The 13,428-nt window shown below is 40.8% G+C and overlaps 1 protein-coding gene across 1 annotated transcript; it reads right to left on the bottom strand.

The window, feature by feature from the left end:
• Positions 1 to 5,751: 5,751 nt before the first annotated feature.
• Positions 5,752 to 9,246, bottom strand: LOC127452295 (peptide YY-A). Its single transcript, XM_051717675.1, has 4 exons — positions 9,112 to 9,246; positions 7,880 to 8,067; positions 6,746 to 6,826; positions 5,752 to 6,072 (listed from the first exon to the last, which is right to left on the bottom strand). Exons 2-4 carry the CDS (start codon positions 8,065 to 8,067, stop codon positions 6,048 to 6,050), a joined length of 294 nt encoding a protein of 97 aa, XP_051573635.1. The 5' UTR covers positions 9,112 to 9,246; the 3' UTR covers positions 5,752 to 6,047.
• Between the last annotated feature and the right edge of the window lie 4,182 nt (positions 9,247 to 13,428).

Here is a 13,428-nt window from a genome sequence, read left to right as displayed (position 1 = left end):
AAAAACTTTTGGCCATCAAATCAAAGTCATGTGAATGAATGAATGAATGAACGTTACATTTATATAGCGCTTTTCTGACACTACACTCAAAGTGCTTTACACAGTGAACAGGGGACTCTCCTCAACCACCACCAGTGTGCATCATCCACCTGGATGATGCAGCGACAGCCATAGTGCGCTAGTACGCTCACCACACACCAGCTGTTGGTGGAGAGGAGAGAGTAGAGTTATTGAGCCAATTAATGGATGGGGATTATTAGGAGGCCATGATTGAGAAGGGCCAATGGGGGGAATTTGGCCAGGACACCAGGACCTCGGTTTAACGTCTCATCTGAAGGACCTTTTTACAGTACAGTGTCCCCATCACTATACTGGGGCATTAGGACCCACACAGACCACAAGGTGAGCACCCCCTGCTGGCTTCACTAATACCTCTCCCAGCAGCAAGTTTTCCCAAAGAGGTCTCCCATCCAGGTACTGACCAGGCCAACACACTCTCATGGCGAAATCTTCAGGATTCATATGACTTTTCTAAATTTGCCTTATTCATAAGATATTGTGTGATTGCACTCGTTTGAATTCCTACAACTTTCACTACAGCCAATGACAACGCTGGACATCGTTTCCATCAAACACGTGACAATTACTTGCTTCTGCCACACACAACAGCTTCCTATCATGTTTACACACTCTTCTGATTAGTTAAGTTTAGATAAGAGGTTTGGGTAAGGGCATAATATTAATAAGTATGTCCTTAATGCCTCGTGCATGGAACTCATGCTTACTTCCGCATTAGACATCCGGAAATTTGCACGTGATGAAGTCGTACGAGTTTATGCAAACAACATCATGCAAGACCATATGAAATAGCCAACTCGTAAATTATGTACGATTTTTCATGAACTTTTAGGTTGTCATTTTGTTGCAATGTGACAAAAAATAATACAGACAACACATAAAACATTTTTACATTTTTATTAAAAGGCAAATTTTGTACACATCTTATGGAGTAACCCTGAGAAAACTTGATAGTCTTTTTCTCAAAACGTCATGATATTGTTAAAAAAATAAAAAATAAAAATACATTGAAAAAAATGTTTAAAAAACTTTTAAAATTAATGATTAAATTGTGTACACTCGTGTATTTAAGGTGCAAGTTTTTTTTAGTTTTTTTTTATTATAATCATTGATTATTTTAATACATTTTACTTGACATGTCATTTTTGACATTATTAAATCAATGGGGGTTTTTTTTTTTTTAAGAAAATGCTATAAATATGTTATTTTTATATATGAAACCAACATAGACACAAGATTACATTCCTAAAAACTTGACTTGTGTGTTTTAAATTTGATTTATAAAAGATTTCTCATTTTTATTACCTCAATAATTTTAAATGTCAATGACCTTTTAGTTAGTTATCTTTTTTTTAACTAAATGATGATCTACGAAACATAAAATATGCATTAATGTTTGTTAATGACTTGTTGTTATAAAGTGTTAACATTTAGAATAATTAATAGTTGTAATAATAGCAAGATAAAGAATCCAAAATAGTAAATGTCAATTAGTAAAAATTAGTCCAGGGTTAAAATAGGATGTTTCCGAACTTAGACAAAGGAAATTAGCCTATTAGATCTTAAAAGCATTACTAATGTGAAGAGCTTCTGAGGAGCACCATCTAAAGCTGAAAGATCTGCTATTATTTGACCTCACTGACATCTCCAAGAGCTGACATCCAAACAGCAGGAGATGCTCAGCCTCACATTCCAGACTCATTATCAAATAAACCTGCTCTGGTGTGTTTTATCAAGGTATGAATGCAAGCTCAGCATCTGAGTGAGATCACCCTGAGAGAAGGCACAAGGGGGTCTTCCTCCAGCCATTTGTAAATAGGAGGAATGGTGAATTTATCATTGCTTAGCAACTACTGAACTCCCCAGCCCCTTCCACTCTCATTCTTCCAGCAGACCCCGCTGGATCCCCTTTGCTAGACCCAGACCAGTCTGGCCCAACCCACATCACATGTAGCCATGCTCTCCATCTGCTCCCTTGAGCCAGAGAAAGGCATGGCCCATCTGTATCTAACACACACAAATAGGTCTGCTTCCCCTTTAAGGAACCATGCCGACAGGCTGACACTATGCCAGATTATTCTTTGCTTCTAATCACCTGCTTTTGACAGCACATAAATATTCATGTATGTGTATGTGAACACTTTCCTAATCTGCTATTGTAACAGTGCCATGGTAACACTTTACAGTAACGTTCCATTTGTTACCAGTTAATGCATTAGGTATCATGAACAAACAATGAACAAAATATTTTTACAGCATTTATTAATCTTTGTTAATGTTAGTTAATAAAAATACAATTGTTCATTGTTAGTTTGTAGTGCATTAACATAAACAACTTTTGATTTTAAAAATGTATTACTATATGATTAAATGAACATTAAGATGAATAAATGCTTAATATTGTTCATTATTTCACGTTAACTAATGAAGTTAACTTATGTTAATAAATGAAACCTTATTGTAAAGTGTTACCAGTGCCATTAATGTGTTTTTGTACACTCACCAAACACACCATGCAGATATCATATCTAGGCAAGGATTTCATTTATTTTATTATTTTATTATGCTTTGCTAAACTATTGTTTTCATTTTGGCTAAACAAACAGAGCATTCTGCATCATTGTGTAGCACTTGCAAAATATCATTATACAGCTTTTTATTAGGCTATTATAATCATCAGAAAGAAAGCCATTTCTAAAAATGGACAGCGGATGACTCAAATATATAAATGCTATTAGAGTCTTACACATTTTGTTCTACTTTGGATTCCCCATAGTCAGATAATCATTATAGTGGTTATGGTTAAAATTATGAATTGCTCAGTTCATACAGAAGAAAAAAAAATTGTACAACAGTTAATATATTCAACAATGACTCCTGTTTTGTTGGCCGTTTTTTTTTTTTTTTTTTTTTTTTTTTTACAATTACGCGTGAATTACAGTAAGCAGAATTTAAGAAGTGAGAAACAGCAGGTTCACGTGCACCATTTCAATAATCGCCAACAATATGGACGCACGCAAAACACCAACAAATACCTGATGCATCCCATAATGATCAAATGTACCATTCGCATCTGCACTTACATACACTATATTGCCAAAAGTATTCGCTCATCTGCCTTTAGACGCATATGAACTTAAGTGACATCCCATTCTTAATCCATAGGGTTTAATATGACGTCGGCCCACCCTTTGCAGCTATAACAGCTTCAACTCTTCTGGGAAGGCTTTCCACAAGGTTTAGGAGTGTGTTTATGGGAATTTTTGACCATTCTTCCAGAAGCGCATTTGTGAGGTCAGACACTGATGTTGGACGAGAAGGCCTGGCTCGCAGTCTTCGCTCTAATTCATCCCAAAGGTGCTCTATCGGGTTGAGGGCAGGACTCTGTGCAGGCCAGTCAAGTTCTTCCACACCAAACTCGCTCATCCATGTCTTTATGGACCTTGCTTTGTGCACTGGTGCGCAGTCATGTTGGAACAGGAAGGGGCCATCCCCAAACTGTTCCCACAAAGTTGGGAGCATGGAATTGTCCAAAATCTCTTGGTATGTTGAAGCATTCAGAGTTCCTTTCACTGGAACTAAGGGGCCAAGCCCAGCTCCTGAAAAACAACCCCACACCATAATCCCCCCTCCACCAAACTTCACAGCTGGCACAATGCAGTCAGACAAGTACCGTTCTCCTGGCAACCGCCAAACCCAGACTCGTCCATCAGATTGCCAGATGGAGAAGCGTGATTCGTCACTCCAGCGAACGCGTCTCCACTGCTCTAGAGTCCAGTGGCGGCGTGCTTTACACCACTGCATCTGACGCTTTGCATTGCACTTGGTGATGTATGGCTTGGACGCAGCTGCTCGACCATGGAAACCCATTCCATGAAGCTCTCTACGCACTGTTCTTGAGCTAATCTGAAGGCCACATGAACTTTGGAGGTCTGTAGCGATTGACTCTGCAGAAAGTTGGCGACCTCTGCGCACTATGCGCCTCAGCATCCGCTGACCCCGCTCTGTCATTTTACGTGGCCTACCACTTCATGGCTGAGTTGCTGTCATTCCCAATCGCTTCCACTTTGTTATAATACCACTGACAGTTGACTGTGGAATATTTAGTAGTGAGGAAATTTCACGACTGGACTTGTTGCACAGGTGGCATCCTATCACAGTACCATGCTGGAATTCACTGAGCTCCTGAGAGCGGCCCATTCTTTCACAAATGTTTGTAGAAGCAGTCTGCATGCCTAGGTGCTTCATTTTATACACCTGTGGCCATGGAAGTGATTGGAACACCTGAATTCAATTATTTGGATGGGTGAGCGAATACTTTTGGCAATATAGTGAATGACGAATGAAGGAAAACGAAGCTGATAGAGAAAAGCTACAGCCTTAAACCTAAATACGAATAAATGATTCATATCTAATCATTCGTAACCACATAATAACAACAATAAGAGGACAACAAACACTATGGGAGAGTTTTGACTAAACCCTTTTGATGGTTCGCATTAAATATCCTGATTATACGTTAGAGAACGACAACAAAGACATCAAAAACAAAACTCTGAACATGAACTGTGTCTTATAAAAAGAGATACTAACCTTCCCCGTATCTTAAGCGCTTCGTTACGTTGTTTTGACGAGGTGTCTGAATCGCTACAAAGCATAAAATCAGAGTCTAGCCATTGCATTGACATAAAGCGGCAACACTCACACGTCTCAGTAGGTGGACCACCAGTCTATTGTTCGGCTATGAAAAGTTCTCGACAGCCCAAGCGTTAAACGGTCTACGTTAATTTACATAACAGCGCCAATCTGCTAGCTTAGGGGTTCAGTAGAGACTCGAGAGACGTTTTCTTTTTATAAAATATGTTCAAAATGTTTTTTATATGTGTAAGGACCCCACAACAATAAAGCATTAAATATGTTTTAACCATATTTGTTGACAATAGTAACCCAAAGCCTTCAGTCAAGCACTGGTTTGAATTTAACTGACTCATAGAGGCTAATTGTGCGGTTAAAAATTGTAGGGGTGTCAAACTCAGTTCCTGGAGGGCCGCAGCCCGGCAGAGTTTAGTTCCAGCCCTGCTCCAAAATGCCTCCTTGTAATTTTCAAGCACTCCTGAAGACCTTGATTAGCTGCTTCAGGTGTGTTTAATTAGGTTTGGAGCTAAACTCTGCTGGACTGTGGTCCTCCAGGAACCGAGTTTGACACCGCAGTTATTTTTTCCCCTCAGATCTGTTGGGAATCATGAACCGTCAGATCTGACATCTAACTAAAAATTGCCAAGAACATTAAAGTCATTTACGTTGAAGTTATACGATTAATTTATGTGGGATCAAACGGAATCTTATTTAACATTACATGGGTGACATCTGCTGGTCATTTAGAAAATACCTGATACAGTGAATACGAAGAGAAGGAAACATTTGGAATTGGTATTAATATACAGTAACGCACATGATGGACTAAACATATTTAGACTAGTGCATTGTTTTAAAAAAATATTATAATAATAATAATAAATTGGGTTACTCCAGATTTGACCAGATAAAAGTAGTTATTTCGTTTTTTAAACCACCTACGAGGCTTTAATTTAAAAACTTAGTGTAAAAAAGAGCCCTATACAGGCCTGTTCAAAGACCACCAAAACAAAATAAATTGACAATAAATTTCATCCAATAAATGTTTAATGACATAGAAAAATTTACATGGTACAAACATAAAAGAATAATGTCTGTATGACACAATGAAGTATACACATGTACATTCCCATCAATAGCTTCTACTATACTATTTTATGTACAATTTAAAATTATATTTGTTCTGTGAGCATGAAAGAAAAAGAAGGCCTTTTTAAGAGGTGAATTAGGTTCTTAGATGGTGACTGGCTCTCATATGGTTGTCTGGAGGTTTTCTGTGGGAGGCACAGGAGGGCTTAGCTCAGGACAGTCAACACACTGGGGGTCACTGAACTTCACCACATAAAAGAGTCATCATATCTGAAAGAGAGGGATATAGATGTTACATAAACAGAAAAATCATTATGTCTAGTTTTTTCTACATAATCCTTATTCAATACATTAAGACTGATAAGAAATAATATATCAGAGAAAAAGCTGATATTGGGTCACCTTTTAATCGACATCATTCAATCTTCTCATTAGCACTGAGATTTAATAAAAATGCCACCACATAAATAAACTCTTTGTTTTCCATACGTATTTTCTGTAATGATTTTGGTGTCAGAATAAATGAGTTTTTCCTGTTTTCAATTAATAAGCTTAAGCACAGTGTGATTTCTTCTTTTTTGAGGCCTAATTAGGGTTGTTAAATGTCAAGGCCTCTCAGATATTCTGTGTGCGTCATGTTCCCTTGCCCACTCCCTTTTTGATGGACAGAGAGAAAAATCCAGGGATCCCATCCGTCCCCTGATTCCTCAACAGGTGTGAGGAATTCATGAGTCGTTCCTCCTTCCCATTAACACACCACCCATCCTCAAGCATTTGAGAAACTGATACCGCATTTTGTGTATAGCATCGTCATAACTCTTACATTTGTTCATAAGTAGACTGACTTATCTATTAGCAATTCACATTAAATTTAATAAAAGCAATCTCTCAAAAAATTAACTCTCATTGCAAAAGTAAAAAGGATTTGAATGCAAAGTCTCACCTTGATCTCTGTTTGTGCTCTGTGTCATCCCCATACAGCAACTCTGCCATCACATCTTCAGAGGTGGACCTTTTTCCGTACCTAAGTGGAAGAAAAATGACAATTTATTCTCTCATTACCTCATTATAACTGTGTAGCTTACCTGAGAACATTTTCACTATTGAAATAATGATCTCAAATTGCTCACACAGTGAGCTCTCTGTGATGTGTGAAAGTGGAGAGGTAGAAAGATCATTTTTGAACTTCAGGGTAGGCAAGTGGTTGTCTCTTCATCAGACTGGGAAGGGATTGAATATTAGAGATTGATTTCTCTAACATTTCTCTAATATTTCTCTATCTTAAAGAAACAAAACACATATGTTTTAGAGAAGACTTGGTGGAAATGGTGAGAAAGGTTTAGATGTGCCCCCTCATTACAGACACATTATAAAGAGGCCGATTTTCATTTAATGCTGTCATGACTCTGCTTGACCTGTTAAGTCTGTACGTCTATCTCAGATATTCATAATAAATCATCTGAAACCCATCACTGTTTTCATTTGATCTGTTACATCCAGTGCCCATTTCTTCGTGGAGTAATGGTGTCATAGAGCTGAAATAAAGGTTCTCTCTAGAAATACCAATACAGACTTTGAAAAGGTACCAACCTGGAACTGAGATATACGGTGAGGATGGAAAATGTACAGTAAAATTTCATTGGAATGTGCCACTCATTGTCTATGTCTTAAATGTCAAAGACCTGTTAGGAGACTATAAATATGTAAATTAACTTAGTCCAATAGGGCAGAGCAGAGAAAAACATCCATCTGTGATAGCCGAGTAGCCTATTGAATTTCATAGGCTTCTCAAAGGTGCATCTGTTCAGGTTTTATCACTTAAATGTGTTTTATGGAAAGCCTTTGGCTGGACCATAATGACATTTTGGAACCCTAGCAGAGGAACATGTAATTTTTCCAGATATATTATGATATTTGAGAGACCAGTAGTAGCCTATACCAACGGAAAATTATCTTTATCATGGTCATTCGATGTTTAAAGGTTGGGCATTAAAAAAATTAAGCAAAATTGCATAGTTACAGGTAAGGTACAGTATATGCGCGTACATTATTCTATAACACCGAGTATCTTGCTCACCTTTGTCTCGTGATAAGGTTGATGTAATGTCTCAGCGCCGTGTAATATTTGGCTAGCTCCTCCGGAGGAGCATCATCACCAGGATTCTCTGGTTTAGGTGGATACGCTTCCACAAAGGTCCCGAGACACAGGAGCACGCACAAGAGGAGAGTAGCGATGACGGTCCAGGGCTTCAGCATGACGGCCATCTGAAAAATAAAAATCTCGTTTTCCCCCTTGCACAAGATAAAGCACTTGTAAACTTATAACGGTTAAATGAAACAAGAGTTTTAGCTACAAGTCGTCTCTGAGGAGATGAGGAGAGTAAAAGGAAGAGAGAGAGAGCGCGCAACAACAGGTGGAAAAGCATATTTTTAACATGCAGAATTGTACCGTATACCTATATAGGCTAGTATTTGTGCAAACCGCAGTTTTAAAATGTGCATGTTACAGAGCAATCAACTAAACATTCGACGGCTTAAAATGAATAGGCTACTCACAAACTAATTTTAAATAATTTATTTTTGGAATTCGACATTTTTTGTCAGAACTATTATTCAGATTAACCAAAAGACTAAAAGTAATAAAACAAATAAAAGCAATACAACTTGAGCAGCATAGCAACGGACCGCTGTGTGAAGGATATAGTATGTTTAAAAGCACGCGATAAAATTAAACTTCTATGTGTCTGTTGTTCATATTGTTACTATTATGCTGGACTATCAGTCACTTTCCAGTGAAGTATGAACTTGGACCAGTAATTGAATACTTGGAAATGCTGTCCATGGTCCTGAACGCGCTCGCTCTAATCATGACATTAAAGTTCACGCGCTCTAAACATCTTGGTATCCTGCATAATAACAAATATGGGATTGATATTTCACATAAAGGAAAACAATATCCTACACGTAGAATTTCCCTGGCACTAATAAAAGCCAAATTTGGTGTCCGCATTAAAGCGTCTTTGCGAACCTTCCCAAAATAAAACGCAAGTGTTTGTTTTCAAGCTCCACAGACAGAGTTCAGACAAAGTTTTGTCTCGAGACGCACTTTTAAGAGTTGAACAGTTTTTTTTAATTATTATTTTTTTTAATTAATTTTTTGTTTGTTTGTTTTACCTGACAAGGCGCCTAAAAACGCTGCGCTCCTGTGCGAGACACTGAAAAAACGACCAAAATGTACATAGGAAAACAATGGAAAGAGAGCGCGGGCGGACACAAAAACGTGTTCGGTATGAAGGGAGACAAACTTACTTTCAACACCTTAAGAGCTGTTTTCTCTGGATTGCAAACTTGAAGTTTCTTGCTCCAGTGTGCTTTTCAAGCAGTCTTCGCCTACTTCTTTTGCGATGTCTTTCCGAAATAAGTTGTCCACTTGCGGATCTGTCCTATACCCACTACTCAAGTTCTTTATATAGGCTGCTGTGCCTTGTGTAAAAAGGAGACGGGCGGTGGGAATGACATGAGTTCTGTCCCCAACAACACCAACGTCACTGATAAACACATTAGTAATAGGCCTACAACTTACGTGACGAATTTCTTTATGATTCTTGCTCATGTTCAGGCAGCAAACATAATAGATTAATTAAATTATGCAACTGAGACATGATTAAAACCAATACAACCCTTTCCCCATTTTAATAACTTTAATCAAAGCTAGGTAGGCTTATGTATTTTTTTCCTTAACCTTTCTTATTAAGTATGACCTTTTCTACAGATATCTGACTCGCAAGTGTGTTTTAATTAAGTTTAGAGTGCCTTGCGTCAGTAGGCTACGCGCAGTAGCGGTTTTAAACACCACGCAAACCACGTAATCGCGTGGGGCCCCGGACGTAGCGGGGCACCGCCCTGGTAGAAAAGCTCCGCAAAACAGCTCGAGTGATATGTTGTTCTAGGTACAAGCGCTCTCAGAGCGGTTCACATTAGAGGTCCGGCGGGTACGGGTATGTTTTTCAAGTAGGACTTTGGGTTCCGGTTTTTAATTTATGAAAAAAATATATAGGACTTCCGAACTTGTTTCGCCCACGCGCTCTCACTCACAGACATGCGCGAACAAAAGAGTTAGTGGCAGTTCACACCGAACGTGTTGCGTGCGTCTGCTCTGTTTTTTCATTGTTTTCCTATGTAAACGCGCTGGACGAACGTGCTTGACTGCTGCACCGCGTCTCGCTCTTTCTTCAATGTCTCAAGCAGGACTGGCACATTTTTAGACACTGTGTCAAGTGAATAAGAACTTCAGGTTTCAAAAACGCATGTCGAGACACATTATAAATACGCCTTAAACGGAGTGTCTACACTATAAGTGCAAATAGCTCATCTTGTTGGCAGAGCCTATTTACACTAATTCCACCAACCACTGCTCAGACCAAACTAAAGACAGCCATGACATATTTATTTGGGGTCAACTACTGATCAAATGAAGGCGGGCATATTTGAATTTTTCGCGATGGGGCAGAGACATTAAACTGGTTAACGGGTTAGACATTTAGGGTGTGTTCACACTTGTAGTTTGGTTCTCTTGGTTCTCTTGGTCCGGACCAAAAAAACAACAAAAAAAAACAAAAACAAAAAAATTTAGTCCTGGTTCACTTAGTGTTCACACTGTCATTTTTAACACCGAACCTAAAGATACAAAACAAAAGGCATAAGGATAAGGTCACAACCTGACTGGACAGCTTTTATGATGTATATTTTGTGACGGAACTTGCCGAACATCCAAAACAATGCTGGCTGCTGGGCTAAATGTGCTCGTTGGACCCACTTTCCCTTAACCTATCACTGAACATTTTGAACACTTGAGCATTTTTGTGCATTTTTTCCAGTATACTGGAAATATGCTCATCGGACCAAACGTTAATAAGGAACTTTACCTCCTTATTGCTCCGTGTTTGCCCTCTACTCATTTTGTTTTGAGTACACCACTCTTACCACTCTTTCTATGTTATCAAATCACGTGATTTTTAGGGTCGCATCTTGTGACATCACATTCTGTTATTGGCCCATTTAGATGTCTTTGGTCCATACTGCGTTCATATATCAGTCAAACCGCACCAGAGTTCGTTTGGAAGCGGACCCCCTGAACAGTGGCTTGTTTGGTGCGCACCAAGGTTCGGATGGCAGCGTTCACACTTGTTCAAATGAACCGCACTAACAGAGCAATCGCATCAGAGTTCATTTTAATCGAACCAAACCTGCCAAGTGTGAACACACCCTTAGTGGATTAAGAGATTGGATTACTAAGTAACTATTTGCACTCCAATAGTCTGGTTACGACAAACTGCGTTCCTATGCGTAGCTGTAGTAGCTTTGGGTGTAACAACAGTATGTGTAGGCTATGTGTTGTCATGCTGGAGATCTGGGTTCTAATTCCACCCTTTGATATACTTTTCCCCATGTCTCTACTTTTAATATTTCATATAATACTACTTATAGTAATAAATAAAAGAGATTCATTATAGTGATTTGGTCACAGTGAAGGTCGGGAGTTGAGAATAGGATTTGATCTGGATAAAATTTACCATGGTTTTACTGTAGTAATATTGTAGTAACCATGTGTTTTGTTGGAAACTATGTAGTTCTGATATACTAACCATGGTTTTACTAGAGTAACATGTTGTTAATAGTAACCATGTTTAATTTTGTGGTTAATATGATTTTACTAGAAAAAGACCATGGTTTTACTATGGTTACTGTAATAAAACCATGGTTAATTTTTGTAATGTAGGGTTAAGGGTTGGTGTAGGTGTCTGTGGGACTCCAAATAAACACAATAAAAATGCTGCAGTGATGCCACTATACTGTATGTTAGTATTTAAACAGAGATGTAAGAGTATTTGCTACTATTTGCACTAGAGTTGCCATTGCTATTTGCACTTAGGTGGCGGCCATTCCCGCAACAGTGCTTCTGACTATCCGAAAGAGGAGGCGGAGAAGGGCCCTGGCTCCCTAGTCACTGCCAGCGCTCAAGGCTACGGAGTCCATTCCCCTGCCACTGCCAGTGTCACCAGCCACAGAGTCCGTTTCCCTGCCGCTGCCAGTGTCCACGGCCATGGAGGCCGTTCCCCTGCCGCTGCCAGCGTCCACGGCCACAGAGGCGTTTCTCTACCTCTGCCAGCATCCACGGCCACAGAGGCCATTCCCCTGCCACTGCCAGCGCTCATGGCCACAGAGGATGTTCCCCTGCCCCTGTCAGCGGTCACGGCCATGGAGGACGTTCCCCAGGCACTGCCAGTGTTAACGACCACTGCGGCTGTTGATGAGCCTGTCCTGTTCCCTGTGGTCATCGACGAGCCTGCCCAGTTCCCTGCGGTCATCGAGTCAGTCCAGTTCACAGCAGCCACAGCACTGCTGGACCCCACACCAACGACTCCTTTCCCTCTTGACCCCGGTCCAGTGGCTGCCGCCCAGTCCTCTGACCCCTGTCCAGTGACCACCACCCAGTCCTCTGACCCATGTCCAGCGGCCACCCAGTCCTCTGACCCCTGTCCAGCAGCCGCCCAGTCTGCTGCCCTTCCTGTTCTTGCCACCCTCCTCTCCTCCCTTGTTCCCTACCTCAAACCTCCTCCCAGACAACCGGACCCAGTCCCCTCCCTGAATCCTCCTCCCAGGCCGCCGGACTCCACCTCTTCCCTGAGGCCTCCTGCCAGGGCATCGGACCATGGCCCTTTACTAAAGCCACCCCCCAGGCCGCCGGACCCCACCTCTGCCCTAAGGCCTCCTCCCAGGCCGCCAGACCCCGCCTGTGTCCTGAGGCCTTCTCCCAGGCCACCAGACACTGCCCCTTTCCTTAAACTTATTCCTTGGTTTCCCTCCCTTCCCTCCCTTTCTTTTGTTCTTTTTTCTGTTTTGTGTTATTACTCATTCTGTTTGTCTTGTCTATTGTTTGATGTTCCCCTTTTTGGGATGCCAGGAGGCGTCCCTTTGGGGGGGGTAATGTCATGGTCCTGTCACTCTATCAGTCTGGGTTTTTGTGTGACAGGATCATGACATCATTGTTCTATGTCTGTCTTGTGTTTCATTTTCTGTCTTTGTGTGAGTGCACGGCTTAGGTTGTGTTTTTTTCACTGCCGTGCGCTCCTCGGTTGGTCTTGTGTTTCCTGTCCGGAGCATGGTGTCTGGATCGTGGCTTCCCTGCCTGGTTCGGTTTCGGTTTTGGTGTCGGGATCTGGACACTCGTGCTCCATGTTTTGTCTTTTATTGGTGTGAGTGCATTGCGCTTATGTCATCTTGGCGGCATGTACTCATGTTAATAGTTTGTGTCTGTCTCACGCGGACGCGCTTCGCGTTGCGCTCGCTTTGCTCTGCACGCCCAGGTCATGATCTGTCTTCATGTTGTGCTGAGGTTCGTTCACTTCAGTCTGAGCTGTCGGGTTTATTTGTGGGCGAGCTCTCGCATAGGCGTCTTGTCTCGTGTTGTCGCCAGTTGCATGCATCACGTGGTGTCTGCCTCATGATGTACGCTCAGGCTTTGTCTAGTGTGAGAATGCATGGCATTGCTTTGGTGTTGCCATGCATTGTCTCATCTTATCTGTCGGTTGGCATGAGCGCATATTTCCTTATTGTCTGGGCGAT

Source organism: Myxocyprinus asiaticus, chromosome 14, assembly GCF_019703515.2.
Source record: "Myxocyprinus asiaticus isolate MX2 ecotype Aquarium Trade chromosome 14, UBuf_Myxa_2, whole genome shotgun sequence".
In the NCBI taxonomy this organism is placed as follows: domain Eukaryota; kingdom Metazoa; phylum Chordata; class Actinopteri; order Cypriniformes; family Catostomidae; genus Myxocyprinus; species Myxocyprinus asiaticus.
Note: the sequence above shows the minus strand (reverse complement) of the source record. Positions and strands in the feature narration are given on the sequence as shown.